This window comes from Dryobates pubescens, chromosome 5 (genome assembly GCF_014839835.1).
Source record: "Dryobates pubescens isolate bDryPub1 chromosome 5, bDryPub1.pri, whole genome shotgun sequence".
In the NCBI taxonomy this organism is placed as follows: domain Eukaryota; kingdom Metazoa; phylum Chordata; class Aves; order Piciformes; family Picidae; genus Dryobates; species Dryobates pubescens.
The window spans coordinates 38,048,166-38,072,003 of NC_071616.1; the positions used below are offsets into that span (position 1 = coordinate 38,048,166).

Consider the following 23,838-nt stretch of genomic DNA (forward strand, 5'->3'; position numbering starts at 1 on the left):
AGGCATAAGCCTGCTTGCAACCTGCCTAAGGATTCTGTTCATGTCCAGGATGCCCTTACTGACAGGTCACACAGCACCCAGGATGTGAAAGGTTTGGGTAGGACTCTTCTCAATGGCTGTCAATGCCACAGACAGTTTCTGCAATGCAGGACAGGACTGGAAAACTATGATTTTATAGTCTGGCCAGGATAATTATTTTGAATGAAATTCATTTTGTCTCCAGTCTGGCTATCATGACAGCAAATATCACACTGAAGCCTGCCCTACACCCTTGCAGAACATACAGGAAGAGATACTATAGACTGGTTTGCTGGTTTTGGCAAAGAGGAATGTACAGTAGGTATGGAACCCACAGTAGCTGATCAGCTTCCTGAAATTTTTCCCTGTGTTGGTGCTCTCCACAGGGAAATCTCCTAAGCTAATTCTGAGACTGAAAGCATCAGGGTACTGGGCTGTTCTATAAAGCTTCAGAAAGAGCACTCAATAATTGCTGTTCTCTAAATGATAGCAATAATGTATAATAACTTGAATCCAAGCCAAGGGGGTTACTGACACTCTCCTGGGAGCAAGCACATTTTTTGTCATTACCAGTGTACCCAGTGCCTTCTGCAATGACAGGTTTTTGGGGGAAGGTAGTAGTTCTTCAAGAAATGGAGTTTCTTCTCTTTTCTCATCCCTCTGGTTACACCTGAACTGGTTTTAGAGTACATGAGTGAAGTGGGTGGAAAGGTTTGAAAGGAAAACATGGGATGGTGTTCTGAGAGATTCATGCATGTCAAGACCTGCCACATATGTCTACGGATTCCCTTGCAGAAAAAGCAGCAATGCACCTCTCACACACTTAAATAAATTGTGAATTCCTTAAGAAACCCACAAGTCATTGACTAGGTCTGTTGACCAGGATAATTCATGTGCTGCAGGACATTAATGTTTTAATCCCAAAGACCTTGAGTTGCACGACCGTATGTTTGGGGCCATACAAAACTTCCTTGCTTTCTTTACTTTTGGAACATACAAAATTAGAAGAGTGACAGAATAAACTGGAAAGGCTGGACTAAGGCTCACAGTTATGACACCTCTCGCAGGAATTTAAAGCCCATCTGCAATTTCCTCAGAGACTGCTGCTCATAGCAAGGTTTCAGATGCTCGTGCATCTATAATGGGCTCTGCAGAGACATTTACTGTAACAAACTGTGCACTAATTCTTGTGGGAATGCTGCTGAATCATACTTACAGGCTGTGACAAACTCCAGCAACTTGTAAATCCCCCAGAGTAATGGAGCACAAATTATGTGCAAATTATTGAAATTTATTTAGATAACATTCTCTGGCCTTACCCACAAAAATACCCAGAAGAAGATGACTGGTTTTCTGCCATAAAGAGGAAAGAATGTACTTAGTAGAATCAATTACTTAAAACATAATTGCCTGCCATTTAGTGAACTTACAACTGCATCTATTGAGTCTCCTACCACGAAAAGCTTCTCTGCTTTCTGCTCTTGGCAGAAAAATAGCAGAAATTTCACAGCCAGTCTAGACTTGGAGGACTACCAGTCTTGGGGGACTACCATAGATGGTAAGCAAGAAGAGCCCAAGTCAGATGGAGAAAGATTAGATGCAGAGGCAAACTGTAGCTTCAAAGCTACCTATATCCTGGAGTGAGAAAGGAAACTGTTCTTGATCTTCCTCTCCTGACTTAACAGTTTAAATTAACATGAGATGCCTGTTTCTGTTAACACGGCATACATAAAATTGTATGAAATACTAATTATGCCCTTAATGCCTTACAAACTCCTCATATACTAAAAATAAGAAAAATCCACATACTTTTACTTGGTTACCCACATCATTAGTAGAAATGTTGATGAAGAAAATGTGCAGTGGGCTTAAAGCCTTGATTGATTTCCTATACATTGTAACTTCTGACTGACATCCTGGTACTCCCTGTCAAAAGATCCCTATGCAATGTCACATTCATCTTATGTATTCTTTAATGAATCAGTACAAAAGCTTTTGACTGTATTTTTAATGCTTATGATCAAAATCATTCATCTGCTGTCAGACTCCAGAGAGAAAAACACAGTCTTATAGGACAGCTAACAAATTAACCAGCAGTACAGTAAGACTAGCACTAGCCTTGTATGGCATCACGGAGGAGTTTGTGCTAAACATTCCTATACAGCCACTGTTGAGTAGTTTATGACAGCCACAGACTGACACAGAACCTTTTTTTTTGCACAGGGAAGGAAATGTATACTCACTCTTTGAGAGACTCTTCTAAACGCTGGACTCGTAGAAATGCTTCATCTCTCTCTTCATTGGCTAACCTAAGCCTTGCCATGACAGCCTCGTCACGTTCCCGTTGAGCAGAATAAACTTCTTCCACCAGAGCTGCAAAAGTAACCAGTGTGCTTAACAAACAAGACAAGTTTGACTAGGAAAGACACTATTAGATGCACTTAGATGGGTCTTTGCCAGTATTTCCTAAAATCAACATTTCTCCGCTGACCTCAGATTACTCTGGATAAGGTCTGTATTCCTCTGCAGACACAACACAGAATTGCTGCTGATTGCTAAAATGAGGATTTTAAGGAGTGCAATAAAGCTATGTGTTTTCAAATTCCCCCCTGTATAATGAAACAGGGCAAGGGAGTGATTTGCTTTATGTTCTGGATACTTGTTTAATGGAAAAGTAATTCTGAAACCTCAGAATCGTATGAGACGCTGGCAGGTTTCTTCCAGGACATAAAGTTAAAAGTAATGATCCATTAAAAGTACTTGTGCCATCACACTGCCTCCTATCAGGGTGACACACTGATATTAAATATTAAAAATTCTAATATTTTCATAGTCTGTCTCTGTGCCACAAGTGTGGCACAGCTGGCACCTCTTCTTTTCTGCCAAGCCTTTACTTTATTGTGTAATATACTGTTATATTATCTGTTACAGCATACATGGACCTTGGAGCATTAGGTGCCAATAAACTAAGATTTACTGTCTATCCTTGGAAGCAAACTAACACCTTCAAGTCATTCTTCATCCCGAGCTTACGTTTTCTCTCTGCCTCTCCCTTGTCAATATGTCTAACACCATCTCTGGCACTCTGCCAGACTCCTTACCTCGACCCTGCCTCCACTAAAATCTTTATTCATACTTTCATCATTTCCCTCTGCAATACTGCAAATCTCTCCTCACACTCATCATAAAACCCTGCAGTCGAAATGCCTAGGGACTTTCAAGATGCCACAGTAAGACCCCTGTCACTCCAAGACAGAGGACTATATCTTTTCTGATTGTCACAGGCACCTCCAAAAAACTCAGCTGAGGTCTGTAGGTTCCAGAATTCTCCATGGTTCCCTTCTAGTCTGCCAAGCTGGTGTTTAGCCACAGTCTTCTAACACCATGTTACAGTCTATTTCAAATGTTGGCATTTATTTCTCAAGAACATCCTGAATTAAGCCTTTGATGCAAGGAAGGGGCCTTCATTACTTGCTTCAGAACTCTGCTCATCTCTGAACCACTGCTTAAAGCATGAGTTAAAATCACCTTTGAATTGCAATGCAGAGGGCAAAACAAAACATGCAGAAAAAGTATGTGAAGTATAAGCTGTCCAACAAGGAGCCTAACAGAGTGATGTAAAAATCCTCCACATGAAAAAGAAAAAAGAATATTCAGGTTGTCATCCCTGTGCTCCTCAAAAATCTCAAGGAAACAAGCTCCAATTAAAAGTTCTCTTAGAACAGAAGAGAGGTCTGAACAGAACAACAAGAGAGATCTGAAATGTAAGGAAATTGCACATTTCGGAGAGATTTGGTTCCTTGGTGACGGCCATTGCCCAGCATACCTCCAGTGAGGTGATGAAGGAAGTGGCCCATAGAAACTTGTAGCAGTTTTGTGGGAGTTTTTTGCTCATTTAGAGTCTAGGAGTGCTGAGGAGCAAGAGAGGGGTCACTATGACTGGGGAGAACACAGACAAGACACTGGAACAGGTTGCCCAGGGAGAATGCGAATGCCCCCTCCCTGGAGATGTTCAAGGCCAGGTTGGATGAGGCCTTTGAGAGACCTAGTCTCTCCAAGTGGGATGTGTCCCTGCCCATGGCAGGGAGGCTGGAACTAGATGATCATTAAGGTCCCTTCCAACCTAAACCATTCTATGAATCTATGAAAATTAACTGAGTGCAAGTCAGGCTCCTAAAGCCCATTCAAAATACTAGCCCCATACTGGTACACTGACGATGCCCCAAGCAATGAAAAAAGTGACGCAGTCAGTCACCAACTTCTCTGGTTGACACCAGAGACCATTCAGTGGTACACCAACTACTCCTTATTCTGTGTATCTCAAGGCCTGACCAAGAAGAAACGCCAATTCTTATAAGAACTCATGTTTCAAGCAAGAAAATGACACACAAAAATGAAGCATGGATAGTCAAATATTAAGCTAAAATGAACTGCCATTTACTAATCCGTATGCATTCAAGAGTTAAAATTTGAAGCCCCACAGTGCTAAATTAAGACCAAAGGCATTCTTTCACAATGCCTGCAAACACTGGAATATACACAAATGTGACAGTCCTATTCAGCTGCATTTTGTTGTAGGGTTGTTTGGTTGTCGTTTGTTTGTTTGGGAATAATTTAGTCCCACCTTCCTCACTGTGACTAAAACTCTTTGCACAGTCGAAAAGAGCTCTTCATTTCAAAAGAATCATTTTGCCAAGCTCATCAATTCTAAAACATTTTTAGTTTTTAGTGAAGAAAACAATTGTAAACAGAGAGCTTTTGTAAGGTAGATAGCTATTACAAAGTTCACTTAGAAAATCAATATAGCATTTTAGCTGGAATTTGCTCATTAAACACCCACAGCTCTAATGCAAATTATGATGGAATGAATAAAGCAAATACATATGCTTCTTTCTTTTTATTAAATGTAAAATCTACTGTTAATTGCATCTGGTATGTCATATAAACTTTTCTCCTTAACTATTAAATGGAAGCTTTTACAAAAGTCATTAGAGATTCTCTTTCTTTGACTTGTATAAATTTCAATATTTGTTCAGTAAAGGTTCACAGCAGTTAAATTACATTAACAAATATTATTAGCTACTATGTAAGCCAACTAAGTAAAATACTTATATTGCAGGTAAAACAAATCAATGGGTGTTTACAATAATATTTGGATATGTCCATTTTTAAACAAGCTTATCAAATATCATGTAATTCTTAGTCAAATGAGAGAGACTCAAAGTAGATTTTTTCTTCCCAAATACTCAAATTTGTTTAGTAAGCTAATTGTTTTCTAATATGGGCAAAAGTAAATATGAAGAAGATGAACCATACTGAGTATGAGTTTACTGAGTCAAAGCAGTGTACATATTTTCTTAGTTGAATCTGATTCTTTTGGCAAACCTATCTTCCACACTTTTTAAACTACCTTTAAAATACAGCAGCAGCGAGAAGGTGCGTTGGAAATCATTCTAGTTTAAACAGTGGTTCATGATTTTCCAAATAACAGAGCTTTGGGGGAAGGGAGAGAAGCACCGTTCCTAGGAAAGAAAAAATCTGTTTGCTGATTTCCTAGATGTCATCTGTGTAAATAATAAAAACAAACCCTGAATAGGAGAGGCAAGAAGAAATTGTTAGGACTTGAAACATCTATGGCAGTAGAAATCATTTCACATTACTCATTAAAAACATAAAGTCCAGAATACAGGCTGGACGTTACGAGGCAAAGATGAGATCACTACCCACAGTGCAATCTCAGAACACACAGTAAATATTCTGATTTCAAATAGCAAAGATTCAAATATCACACATTCAAATTTCAAGATAAGTCAGTTTTACAGAAATAGTAACAATACTTTGGACTTTGCCAGGTGTTTGACATTAACATGTGATGAATGGCTGCTTTTGCCTTTGGATATAAAAACGCCCTGCGATCGAAGAAACAGCCCCATTAAAATTGCGCTAATTGTTTCTGTAAAGAGCACCCAAGTTATAGTGATCAGCTACTTCCAAGAAAAAGGCACGATGGGAACGTTGTTTCTGTTAATAACAACCTATTTTTTGCAGAAGGTCAGACATTTGCAGCTGAAGATTTAGTATTCAAGATCAGTGGCTGCTGGACGACGTGTGACTTGGGATTTTCTTTGGCATTGATTCTGGTTCATTCAAAGTAATTTTCCTAGCCACTCACCCCATTGCAACAACATGAAATACAAATGACATTGTATGTTTTCACAAAAACCCACTGAACCCAGGCTCTGAGCATCTTAAATGTTTAAGAACTGACTGAAATAACCAGCAGTAAATATTAAAAAGAAATATTTTGATGCATGATTTGTTTAATACAACTCTGTTCAATACAAGTATAGAGCTCTATATGTAGGAGGCAATGTTGAACTCATGATAAAAATGAAGTAAAAAACAATTTTTGCTTTCTGCCTTCTGGAGTTGTATGTTATTCTGAAGGAAAAGTAGAAACATGAAGGAACTTGCTTGGCTAAGTCATACTTAGAATTCAAGATTCCTGTGATGAGCTTCTTGTTTATCCTGCTCATCTGCTTCCACGGACTAACTGTCAGCTGAAATTTACCCTACAGAAAGGTTTCAGGAGATTTTTAGTGATTTCTGTTGTGTTTTCACTTTGGATTTCTGAGTAGCAGCTACACAAATGAGAGGAATAAGGGAAGTCTGTGGGGACAATAGGTTCAATGACTACACGCCGTTCCATTTTCACCCATCCTCCCATTCCTGTCCACCATTGCTGGGTCTCTGTCTGTCTAATCACAAGAGGACTTGGAAATTATCCTTGCCATTTCCAGATGGGCCACTATTATTAAATTTTATTTAACCATATGGATTTATGCTTGCTCTCCTTGCAGAAATACAAACATGTATGCATTTGTTATCCAGTCATTTCAGAAATCAAAATCCTCAGAGACTTCCTTCTTCTAGATTAATGACTGTACTCACAATTCTTAAATAAGAAGTCAGTCTTATCATGGCCAAAAAAAAGGAAAAAAAAAGAAAAAAGGTCTGCTGCATTGCTATGAGAACCTTTAAAATGTGTCATTAATTGGTCTCTGTGCATACATGTTACAAAATGCAGGTAATCCCTAGAAATGTTCAGAGCCTAAGGCCCTTACACAGTTCTTATTCAGGTTAATGGCAAACTAACCAGGAGCTCCAGGGCAGACTGTCAACTTAAAAATAGTGCTGAAATAATTCCATTATGAAACAGACCACTTAAGTTCCTAGCTCCTTTTTGGAAAGCTACCATTCATTTACTTTCAGTTATGACCTATAACTGAAAAATAAAAGCAAAAGAGTGATAACAAGATCATAGTAAAACTACTTCAGAGTTTTCATTGGTCTATACTAGGAATTACAGACTACAAGTCATTTACACCTAAATGTGACTTTACAGATAAAGCAATCTGAGCAAACACTGATAGAACACAGTGACTTCTTTATTGCTTTGTGTTCGTTGTATGTATTTACTGCACAGCATTTATGTGCTCCTAGATTTCAAATGCTATAAAGAGGGTGTTAATAGAAGGCTAAAGTTGCTTAGTGGCAGCTCTGCATAGGGTCTTGTGTACTCAGATCCCAATTCAATTAAAAAAAATATAAAGAGGGCAAGAAGTAGGAGAGAGTATTATAGACAGACCCCAAGGCAGTTCTTGTGAAAGCCAATCCCTATGCAATACTTAAGCCTCTGTTTCTAATACACCAAATGCAGCTGACTTCAAAATTCAAGCCATAATGCTGCTAAACTTTATTTTCAGTGAATAGTTACTGATGCCTGAATATTTTAGGGGGAAACTAGAAGTGTTACACACAAGTTGGCAAGTTATAATTTGACAGGTTAAAAACCACTTTTTGCAATACTCAAGTAGATTATTTGCAGACTTTTTTAGTCCTGCATAAACACCATAAGTCTTTATGTTCATCTAGCACTGCAGTGGGGAAGACAGAAGGGCCACACTAGCAATAAATACATGCAGAAGATATTGGCTTGCTTTTTACATACAAGCTGCACCAACAAGTACTTGAGTAATTTACATTCTAACCCATGCTCATTGTATGTTGTGCTTCTAAGAGCTGCACATAACTTTTGGACAACTGACAGTAAAATCACATTGTTTCAAATTAAGCTGTTAAAAATTAAGTCAGGATAGTCTCAGTCAGAAAATCCCCATCTTGGTTTTTCTCCCCACCCCTGTCCTTTAGATTTATTGTTGATCTTCCCATAAAGAGGATTACAATCCTACAGCTACTTTCAAAATTCTGTTATTTACCAGGAAATACTTTGAAAAAACAGTTGGGAAATAGTTTTGCATAATGAAGCACTAATAGGACAAATCCCCTAAGAATGATGTAGGCTATATTTATAAATGAATCATGCACAGAAAACTGAGTTAGGGAAGTATATGCATTACCCACTTAAACTGTAAAATATCATTCATATTTAGGTTTATAAACAGAAGGGTTGGGAACTATTGAGTTCTTTTGGCTAAAGCCCAATATTGGCCTTATTTCAGTTTAATTGGAAGAGGATCTTGAATTCATCTTCTCCATGAGATATCAGGAACCTGGATTTCTGTTTGTACCAAAGGTTAATAAGAAATGTGTCTGCAAAAGTCAAACAGCATTAAATACCAAAAACTGATTATTATTCTGCAGGAGTTGTTCTGTCATTCATAATCTCTCCATGCTCTAGCCTTCCACAGCTAATCTTTAATGGATGACATGCAAGAAAGAAAAATAACATCTAAAAAAGGACTCTAAAGTGAGCCTTGAGGAAATGGAAAATACCTTTCTTCTGGGCTGGATGTTATTGTCACCCAAAGTTTATTACTGGCAAGATTACTTATTTCCTCTTACTTTATAGGATATTAAATCAAACCAACTCTCTAACAGCCACTTGGATATTTATTTTCACTTTTGCCATGACAACTATTGCATATGCATTCAGCAATTATTTTCCATGTTAATTTAGGAAACATCAAATGACATTCATGAATACTTCCACACCGCAATCAAGAATGCCAAACCACCAGAAAATGTTAATTCTCAACATATTTGTAAAAAACAGAGCTGAAAAAAAGAGACTTCACTGTAGGTATGTTGCTGGAGTTTCCAGGAGACTGAAAGCTGCGTAACACACACAACAGTGTTAGCAGTACTGCTTTCCCCTTTTTCCGCACTGTATTTTCTGTCGTTACTCTGGTCATTCAGAGGGTGCCTGCAGAATGCCACTTCAGTTTTCAAATGTGAAAAGTGGTATAAAACACCCAGCAAGGCTGGACTCAATCCATGTATTCCTGCTGAGTTGACTCTGATTTTAAAAAGCATTAACTTTTTGTAACATTACTGTTAGATATTCGCACCTCACCCTACCCCCTCTATCCTTCTCCCACCCCTGAATAGCCCTTGCTACAAAAAGGATTTAAGAAGAAATATTGTTACTATATTTTCATTCATTCATTCTTAGTCCCAACATCTATCACAGAATCACAGAATCACCAAGGTTGGAAGAGACCTCAAAGATCATCAAGCCCAACCTATCACCACAGACCTCATGACTAAAGTGCCACGTCCAATTCCCTCTTGAACACCCCCAGGGATGGTGACTCCACCACCTCCCTGGGCAGCACATTCCAATGGAATCACTGTGATAGCAACAAAAATATTCCAAGAGATGAGGTTCTGATGCCAATTCTTGCATACTTTGTTGCATTAATGGTGGGAGATAGAGTGAGAAGAGAGAGCTTTGATTTTTTCCTAGTCTAGAGAGGCTACCACTATGCTCTACAATTCTCACTTACACTCAATCCTCTCTTTCCTCTGTAAGTTCCTACATACCCTCTGATTAATTAATTCTTCTGCTAGAAAAGTACTCATTAAATGGGAGCTGTTCTCTCTGCTAATTCTTTTGAAGTCTGAACTCGAAGGTCTCTTCCAACCTGGTCTGGTCTATTCTATTCTATTCTATTCTATTCTATTCTATTCTATTCTATTCCTTTGTAATGCCTCCACCTTTGACTGTGGTTCAATCCCCACATTTGTCTTCCTGTCTGTCCTCAGAAGACACATGATCCTTCCCTCATTCCACTCCCTTAGACAGAGCACCACCATTCCCTTCTCTGTTCAACAGATCAGAGTTCTGCTGCCCTGCATGAAAAGATTTGCCTGTTCTTCCTAGCCAGTTTGCATGTTGTGTTCCCTTTTTCCCTTGCATTATCCTAGTCCCAATTCTGCCTCCACCTTTCTTCTTTTTCTTTTAATGATAGGCAGTGAAAGTACTTTCTGGCTTATAATAAGAGCATATCCAATAATGAAGAAGCAGCAGGAACCTGTGGCAAGTATGATCACCAGAAACAACATTCTCTGATGATTACAAGCCTGCAACCAAACCATCAAATTCCTGAATTTTCCTTAGCTATAGCTACTAGGCAGAGACAGGGACATAAGGAAGCTCTAAAATACATTTTTCATGCTAGTAAAAAAGTAGAAAATAAACCCCTTCCCAAAATAAGTTATTGCATAGAATATTAAAAGCTTTCTTCCATCATGTGCATCTTCTGCTCAACTCTACTATTCTCCCTTTTCATTCCCTGATGAAGCCGAGATGTGGTGCTGCGGGATACCGTTTAGCACCAGACTTGGCAGAGTTAGATAATGGTTGGGCTGGATGATCTTGAAGGTCATTTCAAACTGAAGCAATTCTGTGATTTCACAAAATTCCATGTTTTTCACTTCTTCCTCTGAGCACAGTAAAAATCACAAAGCAAGAAGATTTGGGTTATTTACTTTTGAAGACTTGTGTAGCTTTCTTTTAAAATGGTCTTTACCTTCAGCTTATCTGCTCTTTCCACGGGCCTTTTTTAGGTAAAACCCATCAATTAGAGGGTTATATTTTAAAATAGAATTGCAGTATTCCTCAAAGTAGATAATATTTGAACAGTGCAGCTTTCTGATGGCTTTTACAATATGAATTTTGTAGAGCCAGTACTAAGTAATAATAAAAAGGCGAACACCCATATTTACAAGCTTCACCCTGCCATGTGTTATCCACTGCAGTAATTAAACATTAACTAGCCACATGAAATCACAGCAGCATGTGTTCTGCTTTCCTCAAAGGACTTAACACAAGGGGAAAAGCTTGTCCCTTAAACACACTGAGTCTTTATTAGGTTCCACTTGTCCATTAGAACTCACGCTAAGGCTGTTAGGAGAGAGAGACACAAATTCAGTTGGGTTCACATCATTCCAGATTTCAAACCATTTACCCAAACTTGGCAACAGAACTGTAAGTCAGGAAGCAAAAATACTTGAAATATTAAAGGTACTGGAAACAGCTGAAGCAGTAAGGAGCCTCTTGCCCTTTCTCTCTGCATTTAAGGATTTTATACTTCTTGAACTCCTAAAAGGAAAAAAAAAAGTGGGTGGTTTTTGGTTTGTTTTTTTTTAAGGTCATCCTTATCACACATTGTAGCTCTCATTAAAATTTGGCTTATTCTTCCTTTTAAAAATAACTATGTTGATTATTTAATCATATTCAGGGGCACCTTACAGCTGCCTTCCAATACTTGAAGGGATCCTGCAGGAAGGCTGGAGAGGAACTTTTCATAAATGTGTGTAGCAACAAGACAAGAGGGAATGGTTTGAAGCTGAGGGAGAGTAGGTTTAGAGTGGATCTTAGGAAAAATGTTCTGCAGTATGAGATTGGTGGGATTCTGGAATAGGCTGCCCAGGGAGGCTGTGGATGCCTCCTCTCTGGGGATGTTCAAGAGTAGGTTGGACGAGGCCTTGAGCAGCTGAGTCCAGTTGAGAGGTGTCCCTGCCCATGGTGATGAGGTTGGAGTAGATGATCTTTAAGGCCCCTTCCAATCTAAGCCATTCTATGAAGACAGCATTATGCTTAGGACATAATCATAAAGCTTAAACAGTAGTGCAGGAAAAAACAATTTACCAGCAAATATTCCAACTGTATCCATAAAAATGAGAATGAATGTGTTTTTGACACACCTTTTGATACACATTTGTTTCCAGATTTTAATAAGCAATGAACACCTATATCAAAGAGAATATTTCTCTATTACAGGTATAGAAGTCACAATCTGAGCAAACATCCAGGAACAAACACAGAGCTTGGCATTCAACCCAAACAATTTGCATTAGCTCTTGGCTGCTAGATGTAACTGTGATACACAGTGCAAATTTTTCTTCTTTGAAAATAAGGCAAGCAGCTAATGTGAAATGAAATAAGAATAAAGTTATGTTTACTAGTATGTAGATTAGATTTGTCTTTCCCATCCTAGGAACTCTCTCTTCCATCTATAATATTCAGAGAATATTGTATTTTCAGGACTCTGACATTAAGTGTGAAATCAGCCCTTTGTTTTTTTCAGCTGGAGAATTTTTCTGCTCCATTTTCCTAAAGGCAGTTCCTCCTCTCTTCAGTACTAGTATTTTAAATACAGGTATTAGTACTGTTAACAGTATGTGAAGTGTGTGTAGCCTATGAGGACACAACTTTACCTAGCTTGCAATTTATTGATCAAAAAAAATCCTGATATAATAAATTCATAATCAGTGGGTGCTCCAGAGGGCTGGAGCACCTCTCCTGAGGACAGACGGAAGGAGTTGGGGCTGTTCAGTCTGGAGAAAAGAAGGCTCCGAGGTGACCTAATTGTGGCCTTCCAGGATCTGAAGGGGGCCTACAAGAAGGCTGGGGAGGGACTTCTCAGGATGTCAGGTAGTGATAGGACTAGGGGGAATGGAATGAAGCTGGAGGTGGGGAGATTCAGGCTGGATGTGAGGAGGAAGTTCTTCACCATAAGAGTGGTGAAGCCCTGGAATGGGTTGTCCAGGGAGGTGGCTGGGGCGCCGTCCCTGGAAGTGTTTAAGACCAGGCTGGACGAGGCTCTGGCCAGCCTGATCTAGTGTGGGGTGTCCCTGCCCATGGCAGGGGGGTTGGAGCTAGATGATCCTTGTGGTCCCTTCCAACCCTGACTGATACTACGATACTATGACAAAAGCACTCTCATTAAATGTTTTTAGAACATGTGGAGAAAGTCCTCAGTATTTTTTATTCTCCAGGTACACTCTTCACACAGTCACTTTTCAACCACAAAAGTATTCATCTTCCTCACTTCAGAAATTGCCTTCATTCCTGTGTAACTACTCAAATATCAATTAACAAATGTAAGCGTGCGTTCACCTTCAACTATAAGCTTAAAAACCTTTCCTTGTGGGAATTTGTATGAACTTCATTCACTGGATACAAATCATCATTATACAGAAATTCTTTCTAACTACCAGAAGAACAGATTTTTCAAGAACAGCAGAGGTCTCTCGTAGAGGTGAACGTGTGACTATCTCCATTCATGGGAAGGGGGTAGTATTGCTCTGAACAAGCTAAAACAATAAGTGGTATTTGAACTGCTGGTTGAAAGGTAGAGGCACTGGTAATCATTATTTCCCCTTGTTTGTTCAGGACCTTCCAACAAAACAAACAACCTTTTTGTGATTGGATTGACATGGTGTTAACAATGCATTTAATGCCCAAATCAGTATGAATACAGGTAAAGCTCCTGCTAATACCAGTACCAGGATGTTAAAGCCACCTATTTTCCAAGCAACTCTAAACAGCCACACATTAAAAAAAAAAGAAGGAAAAAAAAAAAGCCAGATCTTCCCTCCTTTAGCAAATAAAGCTAACGTTCACTGGGCCACGTCATATAGCAACCCTGGCTACTGTGTGAGCCATCTGTTAAATGCTCCTCTACTGTACCTGCAATCTTTTCTGCAATCTTAGCTTCTGTCGCTCTCTCTTGCAGTTCTAAGTCCAGTTTTATTGTCTTCAGCTCCTGGTCCTTTTCAGAGAGCTGATCTTGAAGCTGGAATGAACACATGGAGAGTTAAGATTCTTCCGTGGCTGAAAGAGGCAACTACAACAAATTTTTAAATAAGAGCTTCTTGCCCCCAAACCACAAACACTGAGCAATACAACAGAAGTTCAAACAAGTAGATTTGCTTGAAAGAACAAATGTTACAAATAGCTTTTTCAATACCGTGCCTGTCTTGGTCGGTGAGGCAAGCAGCAATGTGTGTGCCATTATTTTTACTTCAGATTCTTCTCTTCAGATACCACCAGCTGTAGTTCTTATAGAATCACAGAATTGTTAGGGTTGGAAGGGACCTCAAGGATCAGCTAGTTCCAACCCCCCCTGCCATGGGCAGAGAACCCTCACACCAGATCAGGTTGCTCAGAGCCACATCCAGCCTGACCCTAAAAACCTCCAGGGATGAGGCTTCTACCACCTCCCTGGGCAACCTGTTCCAGTGTCTCACCACCCTCATGATGAAGAACTTCTTCCTAACATCCAATCTGAATCTACTCATTTCTAGGGGTTTTTTCCATTCCCCCTAGTCCTATCACTACCTGACACCTTAAAAACTCCCTCCCCAGCTTTCTTGTAGGCCCCCTTAAGATACTGGAAGGCCACAATAAGGTCTCCTCAGAGCCTTCTCTTCTCTAGACAGAACAGCCCCAACTCCCTCAGTTTCTCCTCACAGGAGAGGTGCTCCAGCCCTCTATCATCCTCATGGCCCCTCTCTGGACACACTCCAACATGTCCAGATCCTTCCTTCAATAGGGGCTCCAGAACTAGACGCAGTACTCCAGATGTAGTCTCACCAGAGTGGAGTAGAGGGGGAGAATCACCTCCCTTGACCTGCTGGCTATGCTTCTCTTCATGCAGCTCAGGAAGTGATTTGCTTTCTGGGCTGCAAGTGCACACTGCTGGCTTATGTTGAGCTTCTCATCCACCAGCATCCCCAAGTCCTATTCTTCAGGGCTGCTCTCAAGCCAGTCCCTGCCCAGCCTGTATCAGTGCTTGGGGTTGCCCCAACCCAGATGCAGGACCTTGCATTTGGTCTTGTTGAACCTCATAAGGTTGTCATGGGCCCAACTCTCCAGTCTGTCAAGGTCCCTCTTCTTGCTAAGGAAGTTATGAATTACAACAAATACAATGTGGGTGGTGTCTGCATGAATAGCCTATTTCCTACAAAAAATACTGACATTATGGCCTAAAGACACTGTGGTGTAAATACACCATTTTTTGTATGCATCACCAAAAAAGACAACTGATACTTTTTCACAAGCTGAGCCTGGGAATTCACTAAATCTGTTCCTGGATAGATAGCTGAGCTTGCCATTGAACATACAATGATACTTCACAGAAGGGCTAGAGTCTGTTCTGTTGTTTAGGCACATGCAACTGCTACTAATGCTGGAAGCAATGTAGTGACCAAATAGGATGAAATTTTCTTCCCCTCAACACATCAGGGCACATTTGCTATTTGGACCACATGAATAGAAGCACAAGCTCCAGATTCTATTACTGAAATCCTGGCCTTGAATTTGGTTTTCATCCATGGTGCAAGAAACCGTAGCTGATTAACAAGGCCAAAGTGCAGGATGAAAGCCTTCTTTTAATTCCAGGGAATCAGCATTTAGGCAGATACTAAGAATCCAAAATGACCAGAAATCTATTGATTGGGGCACTCAAATAAATAACAAAACTAAATTAGTAACAGGTTAAAATACATGTTTTGTAAGATAACCATAAAAGAGCAAACACTGTGATGTGAATATCTTAATAGTACCTTTTTATTTTTGGCTCTCAGAGTGTCCAGTTCTTTCAGGAGGAATGCAGCTTCTGTTTTTCCACCTAACTCTGCAGCATCCTTCCATGAGGATTTAAATTCAGGAAGCATCCTGTTAGCTTTTCTTCCTACAGTGCTGTGATTAGGAGGAGTGAAAAAAAAAAAAAAAAAGAAAGAAAGAAGGAAAGAAAAATAATGCAAAACCAGTTCCTTGCCCCCTCACCCCTGGCCAAACAAAACACACAGAAATAAATTATCAAAACTTGTTAACCACTGCAAATGCATTAAACAGCCAGTAAAAGGGATGCCCTTCTACCACTTCTTAAATCTTTACTTCTGAAAAAAACAAAACCACAAGATCTCTAAGTCTGGAATAGTAAATAAATGTACTACAGTACCAAGGCATCAAACAGATGAATATAAATTGGTTATGAAGCCTCTAAACAGAAAATGCTTAAGCAAATAAAATATTTAAACCCCCATGCTTAACACAGACTGATAAGGTAAGGAAAGCGATGCTCAGGTTAAAAGAAAACAAACTCTTTTGGTAGGATGGAAAATTCCACATTAAGTGAAATGAGAATATCCAGAAGACAAGAGCTAGGAATTCATCTTGAAGAAATCTGTAAAATGATAGTGTTATGCTAAACATTGTAACTGACAACAGGAATTCCATACTGTATGCCAAAGATGGGGGTAATTAAGACATGAATCAATGGTCACAAAATTTATGTCTCAAGGTTAAGACTTTTATAAAACTCCCTGGCTATTTGTCGATACAGATAACTCAGACCTGAGTTACTACCTGAGCTACTTGATCTAGTTAAAGATGTTCCTGCTCACTGCAGGAGGGTTGGACTAGATGACCTTTACAGGTCCCTTCCAACCCAAAGCATTATATGATTCTATCATCTCACTTAAAAAATGGCAGCAAAATCAAGCAACTGAATGGATTCTAAGGAGGATATACGGTATTTTCTGATCTCATATGCCAACTGCAATCTGTTTGAGGAAGGACAGGCTGTACATTTTATATGGTACCTACTACAAGGAATTTTTAGTCTTTAGTTTTAGGATCTTGCACATACATGGCTCAGTATGGAAATTAATGACAAAAAAATTACCAAAATTAATGACAGCCTAAAAATCAAGAAGGTTGGAAAAGACCTCAAAGATCATCAAGTCAGGGGAGGTTTAGACTCGAGGTGAGGAAAAAGTTCTTCACTGAGCGAGTCATTCGTCATTGGAATGGGCTGCCCAGGGAGGTGGTGGAGTCGCCGTCCCTGGAGGTGTTCAAGGGGAGATTGGACGTGGCGCTTGGTGCTATGATCTAGTTGTGAGGTCTGTTGGAACAGGTTGGACTTGATGATCCTTGGGGTCTCTTCCAACCTTAGTTACTGTGATACTGTGTGATACTGTGTAAGTCCAACCTGTCACCCAGCACCTCATGACTATTAAACCATGGCACCAAGTTCCACATGCAACCCCTTTCTGAACATCTCCAGGGACAGTGACTCCATCACCTCCCTGGGCAGCACATTCCAATGGCTAACAACTCTTTCTGTGAAGAACTTTCTCCTCACCTCAAGCCTAAACTTCCCCTGGCACATTTTGAGACTGTGTCCTCTTGTTCTGGTGCTGCTTGCCTGGGAGAGGACACCAACCCTCACCTGGCTACAACCTCCCTTCAGAGTTTGCATTACACTTTTTGATCACATTTACCCTTCTCCAGATTCCTGTCACACACTGCCCACAAGATACTACAGCTCCTCTTCCTGCTCAGTCATCATACTCAGGCTACATTGTGCTTGATGTGTATAGCCACAGATAGTACTTTTTGATCACCTTTTCCAATTCTGTTCAGTATGCTGTATGCAAAGAAGGGCAGATATGATGAGTCTAAGTAAAAAGCTGATTGTCAGATGGGAAATAATTTCCCCTATCTTTATCTAAAAGTCTGTATGCATGTTGTCTATAATTTGTATCAAGAAAAGGTACAGAAAAGGATAAGGCTTTTACCTTGGTTCTTCAGGACTGGAATTATAACTGACTTGGACTCCTCTTCTTTGACTGGTTACCAGTGAATCTGAACATTTCGGGGTTTCAGCGTCTGCTTGCATGAAAAATTCTGTCTTTTTTTGAGAATTCTGATGACACTGAAATTCCATACAGAAGTCATCTTTTTTCTGTTCCAAGCTGTGTGTTTCTAATTGGAAATAGAAGCAAACATATTTTTCATTTGGAGAAAGAACACTGAGTCAAGATTTCTCATCTGAAAATGGCTCGCTATATTCTCATTCATGGCAGAAAGGAGAAAGTACTCTAGCTGCAGATTCATAGCTTCCTGATCCCACTAAGGAACAACAGCTGTGTTACCTAGAGTACAGATCATAGAATCCTAGAATTGTTAGGGTTAGCAGGGACCTCAAGGATCATCTAGTTCCAACCCCTCTGCCATGGGCAGGGAGCCCTCACACTAGATCATGTTGCTCAGAGCCACATCCAGCCTGGCCTTAAAAACCTCCAGGGATGAGGCTTCTACCACCTCCCTGGGCAACCTGTTCCAGTGTCTCACCACCCTCATGGTGATGAACATGGTGATGTAAGTGTTACAACCTATTTACTGGATTTGTCTCATGGAAACCTGAAAAAATCAGCACCATTTCCCTTAAATGACTGCTTAAAATGCTGACCCTAGGAAATTATCTACCTATCTTTTACACAAATCAGCTCTAACCTAGCATCACATGATGAATCTCTTCTGTAGACCAGGAAACCTCTTAAGATCTTTTTCAAATCCATTTTGGCTACAAAAGGAGTATCAGCAAGCCGTTATTTAGCAATGATAAATTTAAGGCCCCATTATTGACTCCTGAAGAGTGTAAGTCACAGGCTCATACAACTAAAGAACTTGAAGAATGCCAAGCACAAATTGTGCCAAGGGGAAAAATTATCAGACTAAAATGTTGGCTGTGAGAGTTCTCTTAAGCTTGGATACTAGATATTTTAGGACATACTTCAGATATCAAGGTACTTAAATGAAAGTAAGACCTGCATACCATGAATGTTCTTTCATAAAGTAAGAACAAGTAAGTTTTAATTATAGAACTATATTAAAAAAGGAGAAGGAAGAAGCCTAAAAAAAGCTGCAAATGGGGGGGGAAAGTGCATATATTATTCATTCTTTCATTTAGATTAGTGGAGAACAAACACTGGAGCTTTTGCTCATTTAATAATGTTAGTGTTTCCAAACATCTTTGATAAATTTCAGGGTATATATTCTTTGATCCAACTTATTACTTCCTCCTCAAAAATAGTAAGAAACTAACTATACAGTTGCTCTCATCTACAAATAGCTCAGAAATACACATCAGTATCAAGGTATCATGCTGCATGTAAGACACAAAAAGCACAGATTCAAAGCAAAAAACACTGAAGACACTCATTAACATTTGTTGCTATAGAATACTCTTTCCTTGAAGAAGAAAAGACAAAGCCAGTGGCACAGGAAACATCCTCAAGGCACAAAGAGATGACTTGTGGATTAGCTGGAGTCAGTTTAATGTGTTCCCATACACAGCTATGAGTTACTACCTTGAGGAAAATGCTGTTGGACCCTCTATTCATCTGTGTTCTCCTTACCTGCTTCAGCACAAATCCACTTGAATCTGCAACCTGGGTCCCTACACCCTTAACCATCACTTCCAGAGCCATACAGTCACATGTAGTATTTCCCAGGTCACCACAACAACAACTGGTGCTCACATGGAAGAGCAGTAATGAGTGGAACAGAGTCAGATAAGCCACAGCAGCCTGTCTATAACATCCTGAATATGAGCTCCCAACAAGCAGAAAAGCTCTGGGCAAGTCAGCAGACAGATTTATTTATTGGTTTATTTTTAAAACCCCAGAAACAGAATAAGGTAAAGGTGTCTGCATGAGGAGGTAAAGATCTGCATTAGGGCCCAGGTGACCTTCATGAGATTCAACAAGACCAAGTGCAGGGTCATAGAATGGTCCAGGCCAGAAGCGACCTCCAAAAGTCATCTACTCTGACCTCCCTGCAGTCAGCAGGGACATCCCCAACTAAGATCAGGCTGCCTGGGGCCTTGTCAGGTCCTGCACTTGGGTCAGAACAATCTCCTCACTATCAATACAGACAGGAGGATGAAGTGAAAGAAAGCAGCCATGAGGAGAAGGACTTGGGGATACATAGAATACATAGAATACATAGAATAAACCAGGTTGGAAGAGACCTTCAAGATCATCGCGTCCAACCCATCAACCAATCCAACTCCGCCCAAGCAACTAACCCACAGCACCAAGTACCCTCGTCAAGTCTTCTCCTAAAAACCTCCAGTGATGGCGACTCCACCACCTCCCCAGGCAGCCCATTCCAATGTGCAATCACTCTTTCTGTATAGAACTTTTTTCTAACATCCAGCCTGTAATCCTCCCCTGTCGCAGCCTGAGACTGTGTCCTCTTGTTCTGGTACTGCTTGCCTGGGAGAAGAGACCAACATCCGTCTGTCTACAACCTCCCTTCAGGTAGTTGTAGAGAGTAATAAGGTCACCCCTGAGTCTCCTCTTCTCCAGGCTAAGCAACCCCAGCTCCCTCAGCCTCTCCTCGTAGGGCTTATGTTCCAAACCCCTCACCAACTTTGTTGCCTCTTCTCTGGACTCGTTCCAGCAAGTCAACATCCTTCCTAAACTGAGGGGCCCAGAACTGGACACAGTACTCGAGGTGCGGCCTAACCAGTGCAGTGTACAGGGGCAGAATGACCTCCCTGCTCCTGCTGGCCACACTGTTCCTGATGCAGGCCAGGATGCCATTGGCCCTCTTAGCTGCCTGGGCACACTGCAGGCTCATGTTCAGTCTACCGTCGACCAGCACCCCCAGGTCCCTCTCAGCCTGACTGCTCTCCAGCCACTCTGACCCCAGCCTGTAGCTCTGCATGGGGTTGCTGTGGCCAATGTGCAGAACCCGGCACTTGGATGTGTTAAATCTCATGCCATTGGACTCTGCCCATCTGCCCAGCCTGTCGAGGTCCCTCTGCAGAGCCTCTCTACCCTCCAGCAGATCAACTCCTGCCCCCAGCTTGGTGTCGTCAGCAAATTTACTGATGATGGACTCGATGCCCTCGTCCAGATCATCAATAAAGATGTTAAAGAGCAATGGGGCCCAGTACTGATCCCTGGGGCACACCACTGGTGACTGGCTGCCAGCTGGATGTGGCACCATTCACCTACCACTCTCTGGGCTCGGCCCTCCAGCCAGTTCCTAACCCATCTCAGTGTGCTCCCATCCAAGCCATGGGCTGACAGCTTGGCCAGGAGTTTGCTATGGGGAACGGTGTCAAAGGCCTTGCTGAGGTCCAGGTAGACTACATCCACAGGCCTCCCCACATCCACCAGGCGGGTCACCTGATCATAGAAGGAGATCAGGTTGGTCAGGCAGGACCTGCCCTTCCTAAACCCATGCTGGCTGGGCCTGATCCCTTGGCCATCCTCTAAGTGTTGCGTGATTGCACTCAGGATGACCTGCTCCATAATCTTTCCTGGCACTGAGGTCAGGCTGACAGGCCTGTAATTCCCTGGCTCATCCAACCGGCCCTTCTTGTGGATGGGTACCACGTTGGCCAGCTTCCAGTCAGCTGGGATCTCTCCAGTGAGCCAGGACTGATGAAAAATAATGGAGAGTGGCTTGGCCAGCTCATCTGCCAGCTCTCTCAGCACCCTTAGGATGGATCCCATCTGGTCCCATGGACTTGTGGGGGTCCTAAGCTGCTGAGGAGAGCTCCTATCACTTGCTCATGGAACACAGGGAAACCATGCAGCTCCCTGGCTCCCTCTGCCAGCTTCTGCAGGCCAGCTGTCTGGTAGACGTTCTTTCCAGCTAGTAAAAACTGAGGTAAAGAAGGTGTTAAGTACCTCTGCCTTTTCCTCATCCTGATGTTACAACATTTCCTTCCATGTCAACCAAGGAGTGGAGGTTGTCCCTGCCCTTCCTCTTGCTATTAATATATTTATAGAAGGACTTTTTGTTGTCCTTCACATCAGAGGCCAGTTTAAGTTCCAAATATGCTTTTGCCTCCCTAATTTTCCTCCTACATGCCCTAGCAACCTCTTTAAACATTCCATGGGTTGCCTCACCTTTCTTCCACAGATTATACACCCTCTTTTTTTCCCTTAGTTCTAATTAAAAGTTCATTACACAGCCAGGCTGGCCGTCTGCCCCGGCAGCTCCTCTTCCGGCACACTGGCACAGCCTGCTCCTGAGCCTTCATCAGCTCTTTCTTGAAGCAGGTCCAGCCCTCCTGGACCCCTTTATTTTTAAGGGCTTTCTCCCAAGGAACCCTCTGAATTATTTCCTTGAGCAACCTGAAGTCCGCCCTCCGGAAGTCCAGAGTGGAGGTCTTCTTGCTGCCCCTCTTAGTTTGACCTGAATACCGAAAATTCTATTATTTCATGGTCACTGGCCCCTAAACAGCCTCCGACCACCACATCACCCACCAGCCCTTCCCTGTTGGTGAAGAGGAGGTCAAGCAAAGCCTTGCCCCTGGTAGGCTCACGCAGCACCTGGGATAAGAAGCTGTCCTCCTATGCAGTCTAAGAACCTCCTAGACTGCCTCCTCTCTGCTGTGTTGAGATCCCAGCAGATGTCAGGCAGGTTGAAGTCGCCCATAAGGACAAGGTCAGGAGATCTTGAGACAGCCTTAAGCTGTCTATAGAATGCTTCGTCGACATCATCCTCCTGGTTGGGTGGTCTATAACAGACTCCAACCAGGATGTCTGCCCTACCCGGTCTTCCCTCTAATTCTTGCCCACAAGCATTCAACCTGATTGTCCCTAATCTCTAGCTCAATGGCATCTAGTGCCTCCCTGATGTACATGGCCACCCCTCCACCCCTTCTTCCTTGTCTATCTCTCCTGAAAAGCCTGTAGCCATCAATTGCAGCACTCCAGTCATGTGAGCTATCCCACCACGTCTCCGTGATGGCAACTACGTCATAACTTTCCTGCTGCAACAAGGCTTCCAGCTCCTCTTGTTTGTTTCCCATGCTTCGTGCATTAGTGTACATGCACCTCAGCTGGGCTGCTGGTTTGGCCTCTGACCCTAGCTTACTGCCCCCAGACTCTTGCCTGAGGGGACTAGTTTCAGCCCCTCCCCCCTTCGAAACTAGTTTAAAGCCCTGTCGATGAGAGCTGCCAGTTCCCTCCCCAGAATCTTTTTACCTTTGGGGGACAGGCCATTCTCATATACTGTGACCTTTCCCCTTCTTTGGGACAGATGTACTCCATCTGTTGCCAGGTGGCCTGGTGCAGTAGAAATTTTACCAAGATCAAAAAACCCAAAATTCTTTTGTCTGCACCAGCCTCTAAGCCACTTGTTGATTATGGCTGCTGTCCTGTTCCTTGTGGTATTCCCTCCTGCAACTAAGGGTATTGAGGAAAAAATTATTTGAGCACCTGTCCCCTCAACCAGATCTCCCAGGGCCCTGAAATCATTTTTGATAGCCCTGGGAGTTCTGACTACAACATCATCATTCCCTATCTGCATAAGTAGCAAGGATAATAGTCAGAAGGCTGTACCAGCCTGGGTAGCCTTCTAGGTAACATCATTAATTTGGGCTCCAGGGAGACAACAGAGTTCCCTATGAGATGGGTCTGGCCGACAAATGGGGCCCTCCATTCCCCTCAGAAGTGAATCACCAATAACAATTACCCTCCTCTTTTTCTTGAGGGAGCAGGTCCTGATGCCAGGGGAGGGTTGTTTAACCTTAGGCTGTTTTGCCTTAGGCCGTTTAACCTTAGGTTGTTTACCCTTAGGCTCTTTAGCCTCAGGGAGAACCCCAGATGGTGTGTCCTCTGGTAACAGGACCACCTCACCCTCGATCTCCAGTGCCCCATACCTGTTTTTCAAGAGCAGCGGGGAAGGTGTGGGAAGGCAAGGAGGTTTAACCTTGTGTCTTTTGAGAGGAACCTGTGTCCATTCCCCTCTGCTTTTTGGGTAACCAGCCTCTGCTGTGGGAGCCTGCAGAGCCTGCTTACTCATGTTCATATCTTTCCCCCTCTGGTTTATCTCTTTCCTCTTCATGTTCTTCTCTTCCCTACATTCCCTTACACTTTTAAGACTAGCAACCTCATCCTTTAGTCTGGCCA

General features: G+C 41.8%; 1 protein-coding gene across 2 annotated transcripts in view; it reads right to left on the reverse strand.

The window, feature by feature from the left end:
* MIPOL1 (mirror-image polydactyly 1) overlaps window positions 1-23,838 on the reverse strand; it is a 199,213-nt gene that overhangs the window by 143,754 nt on the left and 31,621 nt on the right. For both annotated transcript variants that reach the window (XM_054162228.1, XM_054162227.1), the window contains exons 3-6: window positions 17,695-17,881; window positions 15,676-15,811; window positions 13,799-13,904; window positions 2,262-2,391 (exon numbers count right to left, since the gene is read on the reverse strand). In XM_054162228.1, the coding sequence (XP_054018203.1) occupies window positions 2,262-2,391; window positions 13,799-13,904; window positions 15,676-15,811; window positions 17,695-17,881 (559 nt within the window). The remainder of the gene's footprint in view (window positions 1-2,261; window positions 2,392-13,798; window positions 13,905-15,675; window positions 15,812-17,694; window positions 17,882-23,838) is intronic.